A 27511-nucleotide genomic window follows, 5' to 3' on the forward strand; every position below is an offset into this window, starting at 1 on the left:
TATATATATATATATATATATTTGAAAAGAAAACAATCTTTCGCTTCTATCTTTCAAGTAATTTAAAGACAAGAATTAAATAATATAAGAAGGTGTAACACCTATATGTATCTTTACATAAAAATTGAATAAAAATGAGTACACATTCTTTTATTCAATTATCAAAACATTTAAAACAATGTAATCATTAACTTGCATTCTATTTCTTATGGTTTCGAATTTGCACGTTTATATCATCTAAGTTCTCTATCTTTTCACATGTTTTGGTTTGTTTACTTCTCTTCTTGAATAACATGTTTAGTTTAATACTAATATGTGACTTTTCATGATTTATGAACTCAACTAACTGATTTTAATAATTTTCCATAACAACATTTATAATGAATTTTTTTAATGCACATACCTATATGGCTTTTCAAATGAGATACCCAAAATTCATCTTAACTTCTAATGCAAGGATCAAATTTGGGAGTGTAACTCTTTTCTTCATGAAATCAAAATAAGTTTCAATATATAATAATTCATTATCCTAATATTCCATCTTCTTTGTGGTTTAAATTCAAAGTTTATAAAGCACAAACTCTCTCTATTCCCTTGCTTTGTTTCTAGAGGATTTTGTGATCTAATTCTATGAGTTACACTATGTTTCTCAACAAACCTTAAGAAAATATTTCATTATTTCATCTTTATTTACATGAGCGTGCATTAAAGAAATCTAAAATGGTTTCATATCAAGAAATCAAATATCATGATTCTAATTCCTTTATTGTATAAATCTGAACAAAATAGAACATTCTTTTATCTTTTAGATCTCTACAACAAAACAAGCTAGAATAGAGCCTACCTCTGGAATACGATCCAAGTCCGTTATGATCACTGATAACTTTAAACGGTCTATAATAACGTCCAAATTCTAATGCTTTTCTCCTTTGCGCTATTCTATCTCATGAGCTCTCTCTTCCCTACTTACTACTCGATATTTCCATTCTATTTTCTTTAGTTCTTTCTCTATTCTATATTCTCTAAAATTCGACTCTAAATCTGAGATGATCATAACCAATCCTCTACGTCTGATTGTCATACTCCTAAATCTCCAATGCCTTTTCTCTTCTACATTCCCTTCTCTAATCCTTTGTTATCTATGTCTCTCGTACTCTTCCAATTCGATGGTCTATATATAGTGTTTTCATCTACCTTCTTTCTTATTTTTGGGCTATCTCTCCTAGTGGTGGATTGATTCTAAATGACACCACACATGGTTTAACTGCAACATAACAGTCTTGACCGGTTCGAACACTTATGTGTTCAATGTGCAAAGTTATTCATTAACTTCTTATGTGACACCACACTGCACATGTCGTTCATAGATATTAATATCGGTGGGTTTATGTGGGCCGGGCAATTGCTTAGTCTAACAGTTACTTCCATGTCTAACTGTTCGGTTGGCCACGTAGCCTTGTTACAATGGTGTAAAATACGTATGCAACCCGTAAACTTCACAATGTGGTTGTGGTTCTTTACAAAGTTTATTATTAATTGAACACTATCAATCTGTTTTGCTGCGTGGTTGATATTAATATTGACTCCCTTGCAAATGTTTTCTAAGTTTCTATGATGCCAAGTCGACTTCCCTCCTATCATGCATGGTTTGTCGACTATGACTCACAGTGATAACCTGCCACTATGTCAGATATGTGGCTTTCAAATATGTCGCTCTCTTGCATATATCAGTCATCACAGTTTGCATTAAACTTAAACATAATGTATTTTTCTTAATTGCATTGTTGATATAATTATCGACTTCTGCATGCAAGATGGTTAGTTACGTGGAATAGCCCTCGAGGTGACCATGTTTCTTGTACACGGTCCTCTTTTCATTCGAACTCTATGAGTTCGACGGTCTAAGCATATATTTAGTCGATACTACCTTGACTCTCCTTGCATACCATGATTGTATTATGGCATGAATTTGGTGACGTGGGATGGTTGACTCCCACTCAGACTATTCTAAGAGCTTGATTAAATACATGCAATTTAATAAATCCACCACCTTATAATTAACATGCTTTATTAATACCAAACTGTTACTTGGTAAATTCAACCATAATAATATATGTAGTATATATCGTATACATAATATATGTATATGTATATATGTATACATAATGATAAATAATTAAGTTTATATATTTATAAGTGTATATATATAAATATATATAGAATTCAAGAAGTAATTAAATTTCACGATAATTGGATATACATATCTAATAACTATATAGATATATATGTATATGATTGAATCAATATCTCATATACATATATATGTTATACTATTATCAAATTACAAAAGTAAACTCATAAGTACGATATTTCATACATTTATACATATCTGCACATAAAGAATGTATAAATACCTACTATCAATATTCATATCTAACTCATTAACCAAACAATCTTACTTTAAAATAAGACAAAATATTTCACAATCACTCATGCAACTTGGATTTAATTCAATCATCACTCAAATCATGCGACAAATGCACATGTATATGTATATAATAAAGTGGTGTGTGAGACATTCCATCTATTCTAGTGAAGTCCATGAGCTAAGACAACTCTACCTGAACCATGTTCTCGCCTTCATTCACATTCTCCTGTTACTTCATTCACTTGCACTCAATTGCTCATTAGCAATGACAATCACATTTTTACAATAAAAATTATTACTGATCATTCAATTGTATATAAATCATTTCATTGCATTCGATCTCCTATCTTATTTCATTAACAATTCCATTTTCATTTTATTTCAATTTCATTTGCGAAAAATAAACATTATTTTCCTAGATTTTAAATAATTATGGAAAAATAGGGTTCGTGATAGTTTTAGCTTGTCAAGTCTCATCGACAGTTATTGGGATTAATTAACAAATTTTGAAATTCGTAGTGTGTACTTTTTTTCCAAATATTAATATAAATATATACTATTACCGATCAAAAAAAGAAAGAAGTCTCCAAATGATCTATTTTCTAGTTTCACTAACATCTTTCTTGACCTTGTCAAATTATGTGTGCAAATTGTAGACACTTAAAATTGTCCCATGGCTAGGAACGCTAATTTTACTAATTATTTTTCTTTATTAATTAAATAATTTCAATTATTTAATTAATTTGACTTTATTCTTCTAAATTGACATTATTCCTCCATTTCAAATTCATAATTCGAATTTACCTAATCAATTAATCTTTAATCATTCTCCCCTTTGTATTAATTAAATAGTTTAATTATTTAATTAATCTTAATTATTTACTTTAATTAAATGATCTTTATTGTTTAATTTAATCAATTTCTACTATGTTCTCATAACTAAATAATTATGCCTAATTATTTAATTAGCTAACAATGTCCTCTCAAATTAAATAATTTCCTAATTTATTTAATTTCATTTCCCTCCAAATTCAAATTAATTTTTGTTCTCTCCAAATTCAAATTAATTTAATTTCCCTCTTATTCCAATTTCATTTCACATTTTCGGAAACCAAAATTTCCTCCAAATGCAATTTCATTTCAAATTTCTTACATCACATGTTAAAAATGAAAACTACTGCTTACTCTTAGTTCCCACTAATGAATCAACAATCACTTTTTCGAATTAACCAATCACCCCTCTTTTGGAAATCGCCTTTTTTATTAATTAGTCAATTTTCTTAATTAATCAAATGAGTCATCAAATCAATCCAATTTAGTCACGTTGAGTGATTATCTCTTACCAACCTGTCTTGTCGATTCTCAATCGTTGATTAGCTTTGTTGCCAAATCAATCTCAACTACAATTCAAATTCTGAAAATCTATAAAATCAACATCATTTTCAATCATGATAAACCACATTATTTGAATTCTTGTGTTTAAATCTGCAGGTACCATGCAACTCTAAGAGCCACTACCACCATATGCAACGATGAGAAGGACAATAGAAGTCGCATGTTTGCATTCGACAAGGAGTTTGATTTATTGATTTGATTTGTTCATTTGATTGTCAAATTCATTTTCATACTTTTATTGTGTTGCGAATAGATGAGTGATAGATTAAGTTATTGGCTTCTTTATAATCTATTACATTATGTTTTCCCCCAATTTCCAATCTTATACACAAATCATTACTGAATACAAAAATTTTATGCAAATCTTGAGTTTATGGATTATTTCTTTCCAAGTGTCATGCTTTATGTTAACTTTCATTTGCTTGTAAAATTCAAATACCTTCATGTTTGGATAACATTATTTCCTTTTTATCCTTTCTCTAGCTTCTATTACAAACTTGCAAAATTACTTTTTTCTTCCTTTTCTTTTGCCATGCTTCTCCTTTTATCAAATTCTATTGCAAAATTTTGAACTTTTTTTTTCTCTTCCTCCAATTTCATTTGTCATGTTTCTACATTTGTTTCCTCTTCATTCAACTTCTATTCCAATTTGTTTGCGAAGGTATTTGCTTGCTCCACTTTTTGGTAATTTTTGAGTTGACTCTTTTGACTACTATATTTAAAAAAAAAAATTCTAACTTTTTCTTATTTCATTCGCTTGTACCTATTTATTGATTCATAGAATAAGATCCAAAGGCCAATATTTTTATCTTTTCCTGATTCATAAGTCTTGTTATCTACCACTTTCCTCCTTGATTTCTCATTTGCTAGGTCTACTTGTAACTTTTCTATTCAATTAGTCAACCTAAATTGCTCTTTCAACCTTTAGCAATGATTTGTATACCACATCATTCTTCCTTATATTACATTTAGTTTGTCAACTTTTTCACTCCAATCCAATCAAATGAAAGAGTTCTTACTTCATAGTTAGTGTAATATTTTTTATCCTTATGTTTCTTAACTTTGGGCACAACATATTCCATGATACCTCTATCTAGGTCCTACTTAGGAAATACCTTGATTGTTGTAAGCTATGAAATTGAAGTACCATCTAGCTATTGTTTCTTTGTTCTTTTATCTCTTTACAATATTTGAGCAAACTTAACTTCGTAATCAAATTTTGCAACTACATCTACAATTGAATAATTGAATGAAAAATTGATTAGAGTTGCGGGTTTTTTGTTTGTTTGAGATTCAGGGTTAGTCTTTCCTATCTTGGTCACACTAATAATAAGAGAGGTGCCTACTATAATTGGTTCCTATGGTCCATGGTGATACCATAACACAATAATACTTTGACCAAACATCATGTTTTGATTCTTCTCATCGCATTGGTGCTATGTAGCTATCTATATTGACCTCTTTTGAAATATTTATTATTGGGGAACTTGTTGGCCACTAATACCACTGGATCTCCCACTCTCATTTTTATAATTCAATCTTTAGCCTTTGACTTAGAATAAGGATCCAAAGTCCCTTGTAATTGTGATTGTATTTAATATTATACATCTAAAGGTAGAACAAAATGAAGTATACTAATGCTTGTATGAACTGTACCCTACTCATTAGACCTCCAACATCTCACATATCTATATGACTTTTATATTATGCCTATCTTGCCAAGTTCCTTGTTTTCTTCATCCCAAGGCACCACCTTCATAACCCATTTTTAGGCTATAACTACCCCTATACTATATGTTTGTTCTTTATTATAAAGATAAAATAGGGTTTAAAGGGGCCCTAGAAGCACCGACGATATATGAAGGTGAGTCCTCATAATCAATAGGTTGAGTCCAAGGCCTACCCCAACCATAAAAAACACGTCTCCATGAAGGAGCTTGGAGATTTCAATTTACATCAAAATGTGTACAAATGTGGAGTGCCCTATGAATTAAGTAAAATCATCAACATTTAAGAAGAAACCAATAAAGTTACCAATGGCATCATACAATAAGGCCTTCCAAAACTATAGAGGAAGGTTCAAAATTCTAACCCACATAGGACACACATTTAGTGGCTCAATAAGACGATTGAAGGAGGTTGTCCAAGGCTTAATAGAGAGTGGGTGCTCCCCCCAATCCCATAGCTTACCCAACACCAAATCTCTACACTCAAAGGAGGAAAAAGAGGAAATGCAAAAAACTTGTAGCAAGGGAAGAGTTTAGTCATACCTGTCACGAGAGGCCTCCATGAATCCAACACTTATTTTTGAAGATTAGGAAGCAAAGGTCATAGATTAGAGAATCTACATACCAAACTCCTATGTTGGTATAAGTCCTCATTTTTTATCACATCTTCGCCACAAACCACCATTGAGGATGATTTGTCACAAAGAAGAGGAAGGGATTTCTTCTTTAAAGGATGAGTAACACTAGAAGTAGTGACCTAAGAAAAGTTGTTTCCACCAACAAGAAAAAACAACACTAAAGGAAAGGTCCTAGAAAAAAACCTAACACCATTAGCAATGGGAAGACCATAAGGTGCAACATTAGTAGTAGTAGGCCACACATGAGTAATAGAAATAGAAGAACTTGTGGCTACACCAAAAAGTAGAAACACACCCGTGACATATGAAACAATAGTAGCAAACAAAATAGAGTGAAATAATGCAACAACAAATGCATTATCTATTGAATACACTTGGATACTAAGAGGTGGGTGAATTAGTATCCTTAAAATTTAAAACTTTTAGCACAATTTAAATTCAATATCCTTAAATAGGTTAGCAACAATGAATGATAAAGAAATGAACACCAATGCACAAGAGAACACTAGATAAATGTGGCAAACACAATAAGGGAAAAACCACGGTGAGAGTTAACTCACAATATATGAATAAGATACCAATTTTGTTTTAAGGCTCATTGTCTAAGGAAGCACACTGCTCCTTGAAGGACTTGCTGAAGAAGTTCACTACTTCAAAAGGACCTACTGAAGAGATTCATTATCTCAAAGCAGGATACATGAAGATTTGAATTACAATGAATAATCCTTCAGCTCTCAGCCTCCAATAGTCTCCTCAAAATGTAGGTGTTCTTGACATGTTGCCTCAAGCAATCATTAAGTAATTTGAATCCAAATTTTCCACCATACACTTTTAATGTCTCAACTTCGCATCTCACACAATCCACACATTGCAATTGATTTGATCTTCTATATATCCTCCACAAGCAAGGAAAACATCAAATTAGGTCGATCAAAATAGGAGACAAGTAGCGATGCCAACAAATCGACCTCAAATACATATTGCAATGAAAGCAATCCAATCCAAGAGATAGAGTGAACCTAAAATAACTTATTACATCCTTCCATGCAACCCCAAACACTAAACATACAAGCACAAATCTTTCCAAGTCAATAATAGGGTAACATATAACACTTTACCAATCGACCTAAAAACACAATATGCAATTGAATATCCAAAAACACTTTACACAATGTGACTCATCTTGAGACACAGTAGGGCCCAAAGACAATCCAACACAACCTCCAATGTTGGCGTAGACCTCTAAATACATAGCACAAGCAAGAAAATAAGCTCTATCTATCAAACAACCATAAAAAAAACCATAAAAAAGAAACTCCAAACAAAATGTAGCACCAAAAAGATCAACCACTGCAATGTGGACCACAAAGAGACATTCAACAAGATTCACATACACTTGTTTCATAATACCATATCAAAACAAGTTGGCACAACCAATCAAATGCAGAGTTCATTATACTTGGAAGGCCAGAAAATACAATCATGAGATATAACATTATCAAACATACATGTGGTACATTTCATCACCTAAAATCTGAACTAAGACACTACATAGACAATATAAGAACATTGACCAAGCCACGAGAATAGAAATAATAATGTGGAGAATATGGGGCATTTTCCGGACCAACGCTAACAAACAACTAAACCGACAACATACTACATTTACCAGAACACATCTATGGCAACACCAGAGACTTAAAAAGATAGGAGTGTAACATCCACAACAAATAGACATTTAACTCCCAAACCACAAGGGCACATCTTCAAGCATAGATAAATGTGGAGCATTCTCCTAGACAATCTTCAAAGCACCTACCTACATTTTCACATTTTCACATTTCACCAACCATTTGCTCATTTAGGAGCAACGAGAGAGATGGAACAATGGCTTGTAGCATGCACACGACTATCAACATCATATCCACTTCATCACCATGCTTCTAATCCTCATCTTAATACTTCTAATCCTCATCTTAATACTTCTAATCCTCATCATCTCTGACAAAAAACTACGCATGACACCTAATCACTTATCTTCAATATAACACATCATCATTATCACTATCAAATGCAAGCATCAACTAATCATGAATTTCATCACCATCACTATTCTTCAACATAACCCACCATCATTATGATTATTATCATAATCAAGTGTAAGCATCAATGACACCACAACATACCGAATATCATCATCAAGGCTAGACATGCAAACACGGACTTCATCATATCTTAGCAACATCTCTACACACAACTGGACATGAGACATCAATGCCAACATAACAATGAGGGTTGACATCTTTGACAACACCTAGACATCAATGAAAATAATCTCCAACAGCAAGGAGAAGCACGCCCACGACGGATGAAAGCCCAATAGTAGATTAAAAAAGCCAAATAGCGCACCAACAACAAACATAAAGGAACCATGGATCTCTATGGCAGACGACGAACATGCAAGAGGAGTGGGATAACCCATTTAAAAAAAAATGTTTATTATAAAATAAATGTTTTTTAATTAGAAGCATACTCAGATTTTCATTTTGATCTAATAATTTTTAATTTTAGAAATAATACTGCCAATTGGTTAATTTATTTTTTAATTTTGATATATGAATAAAGAGAGGACCCAAAAAAAAATATTGAAATATGAAGGAATGAAGGATGTGTAAATGCAAGGTAGAATTGACCATTGAAAAATTCAAATGACACGATGCGTCTGAAATGACAATAAAATCAATATAATATATTAAGAAGATTACAAAGATAGACATATTTACATCAATTTTTAATCGGAGCTATGAAAGGAGGCTGTATTCACAATTGGAGACGTGATTCCATCCTTTCAGAAGCTACCGCTGGTTGCAAGTGGTTCGAGAATATCCATTTCTCCCACATAGCTAGAAAATGTGATGATGTGGTAGACTGGGTTAACCAAAGGTGTGGATTTCTTCAAATGCCAGGGTAGTTTTTCAATTTGCTGGTGATATCGCTTCCCTTCTGAGGCTACTTCCCTTATGCAGAAAGACCTTGATGGATATTAGGCCATTTTGGTTCCTCCTGTTGTGGTGCCCTGTTCTCTGGGTTTTCTGTTGTGGATGGCATTGACATGGTTGGAGTATTGGTTTTGGTTCACTCTTTGGATGGCTGTTTTGCAAGGGAAGACAACATCACAGCATAAATCAAAAATAGCAAATTGAACAAAGAATAACTCTTAATTCTAATGGAAATATTGTGAAAATTTTAATAATTGTACAAATATTTTTTTAACATAGTTTAGATAAAGTTGTTTCACCAACCATAATTATGTTTAATCCAAAGAAATATCCTCGAATATAGACTTAAAAAAAAAAGAAGCCCTATTTGCAACAAATGTTGTCATTAGAAAAGCCATCATCGATCTTCAATATCAAACAATATGAACATGATTCACAACCATAGAACTTACAAACTTAAAAGAAGTTGATAAAATGTTCAAAAACCCATAACAACCCAACCTTCAAATAACACAATTAGAGAAAAATATGAAAGCAAAGACATACCATAAGTTTTCGACAAAGAAATAAAACAAATGGTTAAAGCTTTGTTCCATTGACTAAAAAAATTATTGATTATTCTTCACAAAGATCAAAATAGAACAACTTCGAAATGAATAGAGAGCAACTATATAAGACACTCAAATACACAATGTCACATAATTATATAGAGATGTTCAAAATGATGAAAATTGCAGTTGGTAAACTTACATCTAATTCTATCATGTCTATTTTGCCTTTGGAGGCTACAAAGGAGTGTCCTCCCCTCTCCCCTCATTTTGAGTCTTAAGAGGGGGTATTGGGTGTAAGATTGTGTTTAGAGAAAAAAGGTAACCATCCTAAACATGCTTGTGCTTCCCATACCCAAGTTTCGGGTGCTCGAAGTGAGAGGAACTGTCCAACAGTGTAGTTGACCATCTTGGATTGAAGTGTTTATGTGGTAGTGGTCATGCTTAGTCCATCATAACTTTGTTGTTGTTTTGCAATAACCTATCTTTTCTAGCTAGATTTTTGCTGTTCTGCAACCAAAAGTTTCAAAGGCCCCTTGAAAACTTGCTTTCCCACTAATCAAATATTTATCCAATTCTACAAATACATTTTCAGTCAACATAACCCTCTCTCTATATAATTTGATTTTATTGTAAATGAAAATATATTTGTTAAAAATAGATAAAAAACATCATCAATCAAACAACATCAAATTTTTTTGAGCCACTCAACACTGCGGGAAAAACTGAATTAATCCATATGTAAATGAATAAACCTGATGTAGAACCTAGATCATTAATTGAATGATTAGGAATTGGTGCATCTCGTGATAGAGTATATCATAGGAAAGTAATTTGATATAGATTTTGCAACATTAATTTCTAATGGATGATGAAACTTGTTAAATCTGCAATCGATCTGCAATCGAGCCGGTCCATATATATGTATTTGTTATATTTTTTAATTAAAAATCATCATTTTGAACACCGCCCAAATTTTAGATATAACACAATAAACATGATCATTAAACACCATGTATAAAATTCAATGTGCCTATGGAAGAGCCTTCAAGATATATCATACAATGTGTCAATCACCAAGTTGCAAAAGCATATACAATGAGTTGTCTAAAAGCAAGTTCGATGCAGTTGAACATCACATTAGGTGGTACATCTTATTTAGTAAAATGCCTTTGTGAATTAATTAACTCTTGCATCAAATTGTAAAACCAACAATTTCCTTCAGTTTGAGTATGGTTGATATGTATTGCACAACTATGCATGTGTTTTTAGTCAAATATTGATGTAGATGTGAATTTGACAGCATCGAAGTTTGCCACATATGCATGGTATATAAATGGAGCATCAAAAACCAACACCCTTGATTGGAGAAATGAACATGAATGACAAAATGAACCAAAATGCTTCAATTATATTGTCCATCCATGGAATTTGAAAGAAAAATTATATCAACAAAACAGACAAGTATGATATCAATCCTCATCATATCTAAATTTTAATAACAATAGATAAGTCATGGTTATTTAAATTATAGGTACTACAAAATTTTCAGCAATATCCATGTGTTTAAATACACAATTTGCACAACTGAATCTAAAACCCAACTATGAAGATCCACTCAATTATGTAGAATACTATACAACGTGATGAGAGAATGTTTGTCTACAGATAAACGAGAATCGAGAATAGTTTGTGCTTAAATGCTCAGAAGTTCAAATAATTGTACAAAAAAGTTATAAAGAAATTCACACATAGTAATTACATTAAAGCACATATCATCATGTATCATTTTTTCATTTAAAAATTCACCTCCCATAATTACCTTTGGCTTAGCTACCATGACCAGTGGGCATCTTTTTCCAGATTCACCCAAGAATTGCACTCAAACTTATCCATTGGATGTGCTATATCAACATGTATCATTTTTTCATTTGGTAAATTCACCTCCCAGAATTACCTTTGGCTTAGTTCAGGATCAGTGGGCATCTTTTCTCAAATTCACCCAAGAGTTCACTCAAACTTATTCATTAGATGTGTCATAAATTACACAATTGCAATGCTTTATTATGTCTTTATTGTGTCTCGTTGGCAGTCCAACTGGGGCTCTACTTTGAAAGCCACGCACTTTTACCAGCTGAGTTCGTCTCATTCAATGATGGGATATGCTTTTATCTATTTAAAAAAAACATTTATTATTTCATTTCACGTTAGAAACAATCTTACAATCAAAGTAACACCTGAAAGGTGGAAATACGTTGGACTCCCAGTGTCGTCCAATGAAAGTTTCCTTGACATTCAATGAAAATAAAAAATAGCAATCTTCTAACTTTTAAAGAAAATACAAAGGTTACAAACAATCTTACAATCAAAGTAACACCTGAAACCTGGAAATAAATTGAAATCCCAATGTGTCCAATGGAAGTTTCCTCGAGACATTCAATTAAAATAAAAAATAATAATCTTCTAACTTGTTAAAGAAAATACAAAGGTGTGTGAACTCATTTGCGGAAATCATGGATTGCCTTTGCTAGAGAGCCGAGGATTAGGTTGATCACTGAGGATTTTTACATATAGTGACCCTTCACAAAATAATACAATGTATTTGACATATAATACACACTGAGCATACAACTCGAGAACTAACCAGACTGAAACAAGAGATGGCCAACATTCTTCCCTGTACATCAAGAACTTAATAACGCAGCTATATTTAGTTCCAGCCTGAAAACACAAGTAAAATCCACATAGTATATGACCTATTCTGAGTAATAGTATCCCTATTTCCAACCAAAAGGATTTTGTATTTTTCTGAGTCAGAAGCCTCCACTTTGGATACACCAGAAACTATTTACAAGTGCAAAGTTTTCTCCAATGCTTGAGCAACTGTTCCCAGGTGTAAAATGTGAACTACAGCTCTATTCCAGTATTCAACCGAATTGAAAAATTAGCTCTGCCCACATCTTCAAGCGGGCTATCCACTCTCAAAACTATCCCAGGGATCCCAGAATTTCCGTTGCTTTTAGACCCACCAACCTGTACAAGAGAGACAAATAAATGCATCATACGAATATATACATATGCTTGTAAACAATTTCAAAATCCATTTCTTAAAACAATTCTAATATCACTCTTTCAGGTTTACGTTCCCAGTGTATTTTCTGATTTGAGAAAAGAAACCTTTTCAGTCCAACAACAAAAATTAAAGCCAAAATAATAAAGCCTAATTATCTTTGATCTCTTATAAACCACACAAACACTTAAGCAGAAATGGTAATGAATAGAAGAAAAGAAACAAATTCAACATAACTTGAAAAATAAGCATTTCTGCTATACATCAAGAAGAGTGTGTTATAATTGTAATAAAATGCCTGTAACATCATTCAATCTCAGTCCATGCTAACGAAAAATGTGTGATTGGACATTTATTAGTCAACCGTAATCTTCTCTACATGTCAAGTATTGCAATTAAACACAAAAACTTTGAGCACAAGATCTTCCATGAAGCACATGTCTAAGCCTTGGCGGTTAGTTTCAGTTAGGTGCCCTGTCAGTACGTGTCAACTTCCACAGAATAGTAAATCTTTGAGGTGCATCGGTAAAGTAAGAAAAGTGAAAACTGCCAAGTGATGATTCCTACCTGGCAATGTGGTAAGATGACAATGGCAAGAATAAAAATCTGTAAGCGGTTTGCATGCACAGAAAATGCAATAAGAGCAGAGATAAATTTATGGATTTAGTTTCCACCGGAAGTAATTTTCCATTTAATTTTTGAAAACACAACTCGCCAAAAAGTAGTTTTCAAAAAACATAAGCCATGGCTTCTATATAAAAAGCCCATGAGAGTTATTTAAATTTGCCAAATATTAGAAGATTTTCTCAAATATTAACGTATAGAACTTGTAATTTAAATTTTTCAGAATGGAAAGATTTGTCAGCTATTTTGTAGTTAATAAAAAATCCATACCCCAAAGTTTTCCATAATAAGGTGTGAAAAGCAGCCTTTTGGAATTAAATGTTTACATACAACCAAAAAAGGTCAAAGGGACTCAAAATATACATCCACTTGTGGAAAAAATGAACTGGACTAGAAAGATCCTGGGAAATGAAAACTAACTAAACACACGTTACAAATTTAAAGGTAACAAAGCAAAGGAGTAAACCTAAAGTTGATATTACCCCTAGCCATTAGACAATACAAGTAGCCCTGTGGAGGAAAAGTCCCTCAAAAAACGTGAAGCTGATAAAGAAGATCAAGTAGGCAACACGAAAAGAGACAAATGTTGTCCCTTGTCTGCAGTAAGATCATAACCTCTAGTAGTGGAGAATTAACTGCTATGTGCATTTGCCTGAGGATCTTGTCTGCCTAGAACAAGGTTGAGGTTGTCCTCTAATAGCAACATGCAAGAAGGAACAATGATTTTCAATTGCCAAAGGAAAGACAGTAGAAGCTCTAATCAAACTAGGAAATCCAATACAGGAAGCTCTTTGGCAGGGAGTTGGTTCAAATGAGAATTCAAGAATCAATAGTGCCACTGAGAACCGGCTACTACTGGATGCAAATCCTTGTCTGCTTTTAATACAGGATGAAATGATGCTGAGAGGGGTAGAAATACAGTTGCTGAGCAGTACAAAAAGATTGATAATGGATGTGATTCTTTCTTACATGCATGTTTTAAGACATTATATCTCCAGATCTGATTTATTGTGCTGAACATTACTCAAATCTGGAAATTGAAAAACCATACAGTAGAGAATTGCTATTTCCATCTGCTGTTAGTGCATACAAATAGTCGTTTCAAATTGTAAATTACAACAATTACCTTTTTTCCTTCTCTTTAATTTGCAAGGAAACATATACAAACAGTGAATTAGCATCATTCAAGAATCAATAGTGCCACTGAGAACCGGATCCTACTGGATGCAAATCCTTGTCTGCTTTTAATACAGGATGAAATGATGCTGATAGGGGAAGAAATGCAGTTGCTGAGCAGTACGAAAATATTGATATTGGAGGTGCTTCATTCTTACATGCACATTTTAAGACATTATATCTCCAGTTGTGATTTATTGTGTCGAACATTACTCAAGTCTGGAAATTGAAGAGCCACACAGTAGAGCATTGCTATTACCATCTGTTGTTAGTGTGTACTGTTGATGTGTGTTTTATGCACGATCGAACACAGAATAAAATACCAAAGTATTTTACCCTCTCTTGAACAAAATCATCTCAGATGCTAAATATCTAATCAACAAAGACGATTCCAAGGTTTCTACAGTCAGTTCTTGACATGTGGGTAACTCAATGGCTGATGTGATTTGCTGTTTTTACTTGGGGACTTACACAAATGTTCTTAACAATATCAAACTCATTCACAAATGGACATGGGTGGCCAATGGTTTTCAAATGATTTTGCAATCTGAGCTCGATCAATTTTAAGGAAGGGTTTTCAAATAAAATGCAAAAGGGATGAGGGTTTAGAAATTCTAATCTGAAAACCTAGAATGCAAGACAGTGAATGATTCAATATAATTCAACTAGGCAAGGTCTCACCATCAAAGAACAATTCAACACAAGCTTAGTACAATCATCTAAGGTAAGTTTATAGATGTTTAAATCATCACCATCAACATCAATACCATCAAGGCAATGCATACCAATGGACATGCAATAATTGAAGTTAAGTTCAATTCAATTCAATTCCAGTTGACCACGCAAGGCGAACTTACAATCAGCAAGAAGCTAGTGGTATGAATTATATGAATTTCATTCAAATGCATTCAACACTTCTTTCACTCAATCTAAAATACTTGAAACAAATTCTAATCTAAATTTGGAGGCAATGAGAACCACAAATGCATACAAAATTAAACAGAAACCACCAAACTTCAATTATTCATATTCAAACTTGCTACATGTAGACGACAATTCTCAAAAATCTCTTTTACAAATGAGAGGCAAATAAGTTTATAAAGTCTCAAATGAAATTAATGGCCAAAATTCATTCTAGAATCAAGGGCCAAGATCTTGCCAACACTGCCCTAAAATAACCCTAATTAGGGTTTGCATAAAAAAAGAAGAGGTCCAATAGGATGATGCCTAGTCATCAAGCAGGGAATATTCTAGAAAATTCCGACTGCGTCCCTCTCTCTAGGAGCATACTCCACGAATCTGGCTAAGACCAAATTGAGTTCCTCCATCGTGACACTCGGTAAGGCTACCTGTTGTGCATCGATCACATCCAAAGCATCTGAGCAAGCATCAAAGACACTCTCCCAATCCGACATAAGTTTCTGTAAATTGTGGATGTGAACCACGAGAGAAACCAAATCATCCATCTAATTCTTCTTCAACGATTCTAACTGACTGAAGTAGATAAACTTCATCTTTTCTTTCAACTCTTCCAAGTTCAAACTGTTGGAAGCATGGACATCTAGTCCCAATAACTCTTCAATGAATGTAAGGATTTTTGCTTGTATCTCTTGGATCAATCCTTCCATCGTTGTGCAATCGTGTCTTGCGTGATCATAAGTTGACTTCCGTATCACCAATGAACAATACCATCCTTGAAAATCACAAACATCCCCTGCCTGAATAACTCCAACCTGGATCAATGTGGGCATAGGGATTCACTTCAACACCTTGAGACGAGGTACAGTCTTCTCCTGCACTGGTTGGAAATCATCCCCAACTCCTTCCAAATATTGCATCCTGAATATAAGCATCAATGTCTTGTCAAATTCTTGGACAAACTGAGCTATGAAATTATCTGCTTGCTTCGAAATATCTTCAATCCACTTTCCAACCTCCTGATGTGTATTCCTTGTTGCCTCATAGTCAAAAGGGAATCAGCGATCAATTGCAATGGGTGAGACAAAAGTAGGATCCTCACGCCTTTGGGAATTCATCCCTTCAATATATTCCTCGAGTCTCCTATTCTCACTCTCAAGCAACTCCTTCTCAATAGTTCTATTCAATCGCACCTCAATTGCCTTGACCACTCTTGGAATTCTTGCTTCTTTGTAGTAGGTCCAAGATGAATTGTGGTGACCTACTAATCCATAGGAGTGACAACATCCCTAGCCTTATCACCCATCGGGACAGCCACTTGTGCAACTCGCAAACATGTATCATCTTTAGTGATCTTAGAGAGCACCTTAGCTTTTTTCTGCTTCGTTTCCTTGCCAACCCTGGCTAGGAAAACATCAATATCCTCCACGGGTTGTGCCTCTATCATTTTCTTCTTCTCCATGCTCTAAAGCAACCAATCGGGAATAGTAGATATTTCCATCCCATCTTCGAGGTTCATATCCTGATCAAGTCCTCTCAAGGTTGAAATAACATCATCATCCATGGCCTTGTTCTTAGTCAAATCTACTACATTGTTGCCCAAGTTGACCTCTAACTGGATAGTAGGAGATCTCGGCTATTCTTCATCATCATCATGTGGTGCCAACTGTGTTGTAGCATGCAACTCTTGATTGTTCTCTAGTAGGATTTCCGTATCGGAATCCTATCTAGACTCATCATCCTTCTCTGTCATATTATTTTCCTTCACAGATGAGGAGATCATGGTGGATTGGGGAATGTTGGACTTATATTTCTTCTGTCTTGAATTCTGGCTAACAATCTCCTTGCCTTTTGCTTGTGATTCTTCAGGCATGCCCTTTCTTCTCTTGGGAGCCTAACTCTCCTCATCATTGTGTCCTTACACTGTTGACTGTTCTCTCATCATCATTGAGAGAAGACTCCTCATTTCTCATTGTATCATAGGTGAAGGTGACCTTCATTTTTCTTAACTCAATGGCGTACTTGTCCACCCATTCCCTGGAGTAAATATTCACTTCTCTCATCAATTCATTCAAGTCTAGCAATTCGAGTTGTGTCCAATTGGGTAACATGATAGGCCTATCTTTCTCATTTATGTATTGCAGATGGACATGGTCACCATCATCTTTAACCTGATCTGGAATGGAGAAGAGAGTACATTTTATCATGAAGTCCACTAACATACGAGACCACATCCTCTTCCTAACTGCAAGCTCATCCATGAGATTAGCCCAATAGTCCTAGATGTCGAATGTGTGAATCTTCCTCCCTTGATCGTTACAATATTCTGAAATGGATCGAATCAATCCCTACTCTTGTAGGTTCCAAGACGATAGAACTCCAATTCTTCAATAACTGAATTAGTCGCATTTGTGGTGTAGCATACCTCCAATGTCTTTCCAAGTGCAATTGGAAGAGTTAACCCTAATCTATGCTTCTCCGTTTGAAGGAAATCATACTCCAAAATTTGTCTCACTACCTCAAGCAAGATCATCCTATCCGTTGGATACCTAAGAAGCTTGTATGGTTTAGATTGAAATCCCTAAATCCGTTGGTATGTGAAGGTAGGAAATTGTATATACCACGATCCATACTTCTCAACAAGTTTAGTTGCCTCCTTGGACAACCGTTTGTGGATCCCGCTTTGCAGCAGTCTTGTGATGTACATGGTGGAAGCATTGTTCACCCTTCTATAATGTTCAATCTTGTGCACATGGAGTTGTGGATAGCACTCATAAACTTTGTATTGTCCTGGCCCATTCCCAACTTCGCCCTTGCATATCAGTCCTTTGTACATGACAAATCTGGCAAGTACGTAGACAAGATAGGAGGTCATACTAAATGTCTTTGTTTTCTCCAAACCTCTCAACTGGATATCAAGATTATCGCTTATGATTTTTGCCCAGTTGATCACCGTTCCCTTTGTTATCTCTTCAATAAAATAATACATCTAATTCTCAAATAGTGCCCCTTGAGGCACTCCCATGACTTGGTTGAGCAAAAATACTAAATCACTATACTCATCCTTGAAGTCCAAAAATAGAAGTCTCTTGTGGTGACGCCTCGTCTCAAGGAGCCACTCATTGTTCACAATTGTCATACATGCTTCCGCTCTCTTTTCAAATTTCGCTAAGGCTTCATCCTTAGTCATCTCTTGCATGTCTGCATTTCTAGGGATTCCAAATACTTCTCCAATTGATTCTTCAGCTAGGTACACAAGTACTACTCCCTTAGGCAATCTGATCATTCTAGTCTGAGGATCATAATGTTTTGCGCATTAAATTATAAGTTCACTGCATTGGATGGATGGTGGAAAGCTAGCTACATTGTAAATTCCACTCTTATGATATTAGCCGATAGGGTTGAAGGAAAGATGATTCTTCACTCCGAACATTCTCCACCTCATCTACTTCATGTCCAGGTGCTCCATGTTTGGATCCGTGACCTTCCATTGAGATGATATCAACAACTCCGGATAGAATCCCTCTTGGACAATCTTCAGTTGATGTTTCCTCGCTGCTATCCCAGCCTTAGACATGGCACCTGCACAAAGCTCGAAGTTAACATCATGACAAAAAATATCTCTAATAGTTTGTATTCAGAATTTCCTAAGTTCTGATTTCTAATTATTTTGTTACAGTTAAAGGCTCAAAATCAGAAATTTCAATGGTAAGTAACATAAACTCTGAAAACGTCATGAATTTCAACTAAAATGGGGCACAAAAACCCTCTATAAACCTGATTTCCAGACCTATGTGAGGTCTGATCACAAAATATAAGTCTGAAGACACCCTGGTATACTCAAAAAATGGAGTATTTGAAGCTCAAAAATATATACCCAGGTATGAAATCTGAATTTGGAGGTCTGAACACACTCAGAAAATGAAAGGTTTTTGATGTCAATGTTATAACAAAGTCTGATTTTCTGAAGACAAAGTCTGAACACACCCTCCAAAGGTCTGAAAATGTCCTCCAAAAGTCTGAAAACACTTAGAACAAGCTCCACATTAATAGCTGGAAGTGGTCACAGCCATGGCATACCTCCACACTTAGGTTATTTTGCCTCTCTGGACTCCAAAAGGGCCATGCCTGAGCACAAACAAGTGACTGGGAATGATGTCTCAGTCTGAGAATAGTGCTGGTAATGGTGCTTCAGACTGGGCCAGCAATGGTGTCCTCACACGATGCCTTCAATCTCTCAAAAATGGTGCTCAAAACAAAGTCGCCCTCTCACAAATGATGGTTGGGAATGGTCTGAGAACAAGCCACTGTTGCTGGGAAAGGAGTTTCAGATTTGCACCAACAATGACACCCAAGAACAATGTCACAAACCCCTCAATAATAGCGCCTAACAAACACTTAAGTAAAATCGCCTTCAAATCGCCCATAAATGTGGCACAATTAGCCACAAAACAAAATCGCTGCTCCCAGCTATGGTGGTGCCACACACAAAATTGTCCCAATTAGCAATGGCATTCACATAAAAGCTTGGAGACCCTCTTCATCAATGGCACTATCCCACACTTGGACCAATTTGAACCTTGTAACCAACAATGGCGCCTCCAATCAGTCTTCAACCTGTCAAATCAATGGTAATATAATAATATTTTTAAGCTGGTTGGGTCTCTTGTGACCTGTTCACACATCGCCCCATTGCAAACGGGGACCCCCTCTTTCCTGCTTCCGTGTTGGTTAGTTTAGGGTTTGGCAGCATAGTGGGCAATTTTGAGTTCCCAGCCCGAGTCTTGATCTTTGATCATGCATAATTGTTGTTTAAGGTTTTGAAGTTATAGGCTCAAGTGCGTAAAAGTTGAGATTTTAAATGATCCTAAATTTTGTCTAAGTGTAAACCTTTTGAGCATTAACATGTTTTTGAACATCCTCGTCGGTGATTTCTAAGTGCCTAGGTGTTTCAGGACCTTTAGGGATTGTTTTCTCGCTCCTAAGAGATTATTCAAGTTGATTTTGCACTTTATCCTGATAAGTTTCCTTTTGTTTCGCTCAAATTTTGGTAAATTTGCTCAAGTCCCGATGCGTTTTATTGAAAATTCTAAGTGTCTAGATGATTTTGAGTGGTTAAACTATTAAATTCCAAATGAAAATCCATGTTCTTGTTGAAATTATAGCTAGGTTGGATTATGTTTCAAATTTAAATGTTGCATAAATGCAATTCAAATTTGGTGTATAACTTGTGTGATTAAATTACTATTGGGTTGGGCCCAAGATCACACCATGTAACTTGTGATTAAGTTAAATGTAAGGGAGACTTATAATGTAGCTTGTGGGTAGGGCAAGACCAATATAATGTAACTTGTGGATAGGTCAAGTCCCATATTGAATGTAACTTGTATTGAGGTAACTTGTAGCGTGTAGGGCTGACCCTATATTGGGCGCCTAATCTAAAGCATTATATTGCTCTTGGTTGTAAGCAGACCCATGATGAATTGGGAGGCTAAGTCTCATATATATACAAAGTATGAATCATTGTATCGACATACATTCAATGATAAATCATCTTCCTTCACTCAGCGAACTATCACTTGCAGTAATCAGCGAGCCATAACTCAAGAGCAGCGAACTTCTTTCAGGACAGCGAAGTCATCCCTGAAGCCTGCAACTTCATCTGCTAGGGCAGCGAATCATTTTGAAGCAGAAAATCTCCTTTCATGACAGTGAATTCAGTTCTTCATCTTTTGTGATAGTGCACTTACCCATTGGTCTGCTCATTCATATCTTGTCTAGCGGATTTCCTTATTTGCTCAGCGAAACAAGTATGTTGCATTGTGCCCTAGTTCAATGTGCATTTTGGGTGCTTCATGTGTGAAGTAGATTCTAAGGACATCTACTGATTATTGCATAATAAGATCTGAGATTGATAGCTGGGTTTTTCAACTCCAAGAGGGAGGTTTTCCCAAGGTATCCGTGTGTTTTGTGTTTGTTCTTCATTGCATTCTGATTTCTGTTGTTTATTGTTTAATCTGATTGCTAAAATTAACATGGTATCAGAGCAGGTTCCTTCTATAAAGCCTAACAGCTTGAAGGTAGATCTTGTATTACTTCTTTTGTAGGACTAGGGCTAGCATAAATCAGCAATGAATCTGGACAATATACCTGCTCGTCAAATTGATGGCATCAATGGGGCCATAACAAGAATATGAAAAGTTCAATCTTTGTATACAGTTGTTCTTACTCCTCTACCCTCATTTGCTTACCTCTGTTAAGAAAAGTTTGAAGACTTGTATCTGCCTGCCTTGTCATTATTGGTATTAGTTTTTTTCTACAACCCTAGTTTGGGATCTTAACTAGTGCACTGGGTTCTCTTGCTTGCTAACTATTTCATCAGAGAGTGCCTTCATATGTTGGTTTGTGCACTTGTTTCCTTCTAGCTTCAGATCTTAAGTATTTATTTTATTCCATTAAGGGCGGTATAATTGTCATCCTAAGGTTTGTAACTATAACACTAGTTCGAGCTTTGTTCTTGGTTTAAGAATTTGTTCTAGCCCTTAGTTCGGATTGTTGAAGTTGGTATTTGGATTGTCTTACTCTCTATTTTGAGTATGTTTATCTCTCATCCTTCCTGATGTGATTTGCTATGAATATGCAATGATCCAAATTGATGCATTGATCTGAATATATCATCCTTGACACTTAATATTATCAGCATCTGTTGCAAATATAAAACTAGCAATATCTTGACAGATATACCAGCATAAAAAGGAAGATTGAAAGATGAATGAAATTTATAGGAGATTTAGAAATATGGAACATTAGTTGAAAACATATAATCATTGGTGTGATAGGCATGTAAAGGTAAGATGCTTTAGCCATCCTATTCAGTAGCTATGCCTAATGATGGCCTTACCATCCTCATATTATGATCTCATCCTTTATGACACTTGTTGCATAGTTCTGATGCACTGTATTCTATCTAAGTCTTGAAATTGCTCAATAGTCTTGCAAATCTGAAATCATATACTCTTATGGTGTGTCTCATCAAATCTTTTAACATCATATGGACTGCATTTTCTGTTCTACGAGTGTTTTATGTTTGGATAAGATTGTCATGTAGGGTTGTGACTATGCAACTCTTGGTTCTCATCAGCTCTTCATAAAGCTCTCATGATCTTTGTTATACTTTTATTATAACCTTGGTCTGCTCCTCTTGTAGAGGATTGCTTTTAGCTCTAATGCATTTTCTGTCATGGCTTTCACTATCCTCACATAATATTCATTGTGATATTATCTCTTCAATTTGAGCATAATGCATATTACATTTTTTAAGTAAGTATTCTCTTGATGATGAAACCTAAGATGAATGAGGTATCTAACTTATCGAAGTTGTCTTTTGATCATAAGCTTGTGCTCAACTACAATGTGTATCCTTTTGAGTGGTTGATACTCATATCTGACTTTACACATTGGCTGGAAAGACAATTTGACTTATATACCTTGCTTATGAATTTTGTAAAATGTTAGATTGTCAAGGTTTTCTGAAGTCATACACTTGCCTTAGTTTTCTAACATAATCAGGCAAAACTAACTCTGTTATTCAACTATGGAAAACAATTTTACATTTAAAGAATGTTGTGTAGCTTTACACTATGATTGAAGTTGATCATAGACTGACAATATCCTTTTGAACAATCTTGGCATATGTTGTCAATGGTGGAAGTCTAGTCAATAAAGAGATAAGTTATTTTACATGTTCATTCATTCTATTGGGATATTTAATCATGTTGATGCTTCTCTTCAAGATATTCTTCAATTACCATGCTTTCAAGCTTAAGAGGGAGCTTGATTTCTTCACTTGAAGGTATGCCATGCTCATAATGATTGTGCTATGGGTCCATTTCGTAAAAGTGAAGTAAGGAAAAGATTGGCATTTCTCATCTTTGATTTATGGTAACTTATGTGGGCTGCCTTCCTTGATTGATTCTTATATTATGCAATCTTCATGAGACTTGCTTACCACAATTTTGTATTAAGAATCAAGAGGGAGTTCCATATGGAAGTTTTTGAGAAAATATGAAGCTAGATGTGTAGCTCATAGTTATAAGGAAACATGTGCTCTTGCTGCTAGATATACTAATATTAGAACCATTATAGCTAATGTTGCAAGTTGGAAGTTGGATATAAAGACCGTTTTCTTAATGTTGTCTATATTGAATAACTAGAAGGTTATGAGATTCAAGATAGAGAATCTCATGTGTGCAGATTAAAGAAAAGCTCTTTACGGCCTCAAGCAAGCTTCTTAAGCTTGGTATGAGAAGATTGACAAGTATTTGATTAGTTTAGGATCTTGCAAGAATGATGCTGATTCTAACCTTTACTTCAAAAGTATTTTTTGGTGAAATGCTAATTCTGGATGATTTATTTTTAACTGGTGAAAATAGTCTCATCTCTACATGAAGAAAGAATTAGCTTTAGAGTTTGAAATGAAGGACTTAGGCTTAATGCATTACTTTTCAGGGTTAGAAGTATGGCAAGATCTAATAAAATTATTCTATGTCAAGGAAGTATACTGAATAGATTTGGAATGATGGACTGCGAACCTATGTCTAGTCCTATGGAAACTAACTTGAAAAAATTGAGTTCATTTTTGCAGATCCATCAAAGTACAGACAGTTGATTGGATCCTTGATGCATTTGTTATCAGTCAATTTATGAACAAACCAAAGCATGCTCATCTTGCTACAGCCAAACATATTTTGAGATATTTGCCAGGAACAGTTGGCTACAGGCTGAAGTATCCAATCAACACTGTCATCACCCTAGAAGGCTAATCAAATTCTGATTGGGCAGGAAGTGTTAGAACACTTCAAGATTTTGCTTCAACTTGAATTCTGCTCTAATCTCTTGGGCCAGGAGAAATCAGTCCTCAGTTGCATTGAGCACTGCTGAAGCTGAGTACATTGTGAAGCAGTGTGGCTTCACAAAGCTTCTTGCTAGGTTGTTTGGGCAACCTTGAGAATCCTCAGTCATTAATTGTAACAATCAAAATTGTATTGAGATGTTTGTTAATCATGTGTTTCATGACATGCCAAAACATGTGAAAACTCATTATCACTATGTTTATGATATGGTACAGAAAGGTGCCATTTAGCTGAATATGTCAGCACCAATGAGTAGATTGCAGTTGTTCTCGCCAAGCCTCGTGTTCAAGTGAAGTTTGTGTGCTTCAGAAAGAGACTTGAAATTGTGGAGAACAAAGCCCTGGCTGAGAGGGAGTCTCAGTCCTAGTGATGCATTAAGTTACATCTTCCACCCTCTGCGGGCAATGCAAGGTGGAGTCACCCTTTGCAGGCAATGCAAGGTGACATTGGATCCTTCTCTGGGAGAAGGTTGAGGTGAAAGACCTCTTCCACCCTCTGTGGGCAATGCAAGGTGACATTGGATCCTTCTCTGGGAGAAGGTTGAGGTGAAAGACCTCCTCCACCCTTTGCGGGCAATGCAAGGTGGAACCACCCTCTGCGAAAAGCAAGGTGGCAGGTTATTCTTCTCAGTAGAGAAGTTTTGAGGTGTAAGACCTCCTCTCACCCTATGCAGGTAATGCAAGGAGGATCCATCTTCTGCGGGCAATGCAAGATGGATATCATGAACGAAATTCATGATGTATATTCTTCTTGCAGGTGTGCACTCATCCTCTGCAGGCAATGTAAGATGAATTTCATGGAAAAGTCCATGATGCATGACTACACTACGACTTGGATAGTTGGTTGAATCCTCCCTAGCTAAGAGGGAGTGTTGAAATTATAGCTAGGTGCGATTATGTTTCAAATTTAAATGTTGCATAAATGCAATTCAAATTTGGTGTATGATTAAATTACTATTGGGTTGGGCCCAAAATCACACCATGTAACTTGTGATTAAGTTAAATGTAAGGGAAACTTATAATGTAACTTGTGGATAGGGCAAGACCTATATAATGTAACTTGTGGATAGGTCAAGTCCTATATTGAATGTAACTTGTATTGAGGTAACTTGTAGCGTGTAGGGCTGACCCTCTGTTGGGCGCCTAATCTAAAGCATTATATTGCTCCTTGTTGTAAGCCGACCCATGATGAATTGGGAGGCTAAGTCTCATATATATACAAAGTGTGATTCATTGTATCGACATACATTCAGTGATAAATCATCTTCCTTCACTCAACAAACTATCACTTGCAGTGATCAGCGAGCCATAACTCAAGAGCAGCGAACTTCTTTCTTCATCCCTGAAGCCTGCAACTTCATTTGCTAGGGCAGCGAATCATTCTGAAGCAGAAAATCTCCTTTCATGACAGTGAATTCAGTTCTTCATCTTCTGTGACAATGCACTTTACCCATTGATCTGCTCATTCATATCTTGTCTAGTGGATTTCCTTATTTGCTCAGCGAAACAAGTATGTTGCATTGTGCCCTAGTTCAATGTGCATTCTGAGTGCTTCATGTGTGAAGCAGATTTTTAAGGACATCTACTGATTATTGCATAATAAGATCTGAGATTTATAGCTGGGTTTTTCACCTCGAAAAGGGAGGTTTTCCCAAGGTATCTGTGTGTTTTATGTTTGTTCTTCGTTGCATTCTGATTTTTGTTGTTTATTTTTTAATCTGATTGCTAAAATTAACAATTCTAAGGGTCAAAGTGTCAAAATTCCTGATGGGAGGTGCTTTTCCCCCCATATTTCCAATGACCCATGATTTTCCCCCACTCAAAATTCTGACTGGTGGTGAATTTCCCCTAGATTCCCGATGGACCTAACTTTTCCCCTACTCATTATCCAAACATGGGGCGATTTTCCACCAGGATGCTCAAAATTTGGCTAAGTGTGGGAATTCTTCCTAACAACCCACGATTTTCCACTAGGACTGCAGATAACTTTAATGAGGACTAAAATGATTATTCTTGATGCCTATCGATTTTCCATCGGGACATTTATGACAAGATTTCATGGATTTTAATGCAGATAGTGATTCCAGACCTTAGACGAATTTCCACAAGAGATGATTTTGGTGATTTTGGGTTCGGATAACTGTCCAGACAAGGAAAGATTTTCCCCCAAGGTGATTTTTTGTGCTAAGTGGCAAGTTTGGATTGGAAATTTCACTCCAGACATAGATTGATTTTCCCCTGGAGGCAATTTTGTGCAAACATGATGAAATTTTGATGGGATTTTTATCCCAACATGGGGCGATTTTCCCTAATTGGTCGTTTCATAATTTTTTAATGGTTTTTTTTTTTGATTAGTAATTTTTTAATGGTTTTTTATTGGGATTTTTATCCCAATTAAAATTGATTTTCCCCCTAATGGTCAATTTTGATCTAAATTTCAAAATCTTTTAAATAAATTGACCCAAGTTTAATTGTTTTTTACAAATGATGACGATTATTTTAAAAATAAAAACAATTAATAAATAATTTGCAATAAATATTAAATGATTTTCACCTTTTAGAAGCAAATCGATTTTCCCCAGGCAAGTATAAGAAACAATGTTTTATCCCATATTGCTTGTGTGGTGAAAAATCAAGGCAAAAGCAAGTTTAAAAGGGAGAGGAGGCCAACAATATAATATTATTATATTTGCCAAGTGTGTTGCTAACTTAGGCGATTTTTCCTCCAATTGGCGAATTTGGTGGAGTGTCAAGTTGACACATTTGAGGCTGAAGTTGATTTCATTGCTTGTTTTTCTTCATTCCCAGAGCCCTAGGCGATTTTCTTTGGCAGCCATTGGAGAGCACTTGAAGACATTTTCAGACTTACGCAATTTTTTGTTAGGGTGGTGCCATTATTCAGGGAAGGCGATTTTTGTTTTGGGGGTCATTTGCCTCCATTTTTGGGTGAATTTCTCCATGTTTGGTGGCGCCATAGCTGGGAGATTGCTGATCAACATTTTCAGACCTGATATTTTCACCATTGCTGAAGATTTCCTACCTCCATTGTTGGTTGGGCACATCATTTCCAAACATAC

At 35.2% G+C, this 27511-nt stretch overlaps 1 protein-coding gene across 1 annotated transcript in view; it reads right to left on the reverse strand.

The window, feature by feature from the left end:
- Positions 1-12144: 12144 nt before the first annotated feature.
- LOC131075442 (uncharacterized) overlaps positions 12145-27511 on the reverse strand; it is an 80142-nt gene continuing 64775 nt past the window's right edge. The window contains exon 7 of the mRNA XM_058012283.2: positions 12145-12768. Coding sequence (XP_057868266.2) covers positions 12643-12768 — 126 coding nt within the window. The 3' untranslated portion in view covers positions 12145-12642. The remainder of the gene's footprint in view (positions 12769-27511) is intronic.

This window comes from Cryptomeria japonica, chromosome 3 (genome assembly GCF_030272615.1).
Source record: "Cryptomeria japonica chromosome 3, Sugi_1.0, whole genome shotgun sequence".
Lineage (NCBI taxonomy): Eukaryota > Viridiplantae > Streptophyta > Pinopsida > Cupressales > Cupressaceae > Cryptomeria > Cryptomeria japonica.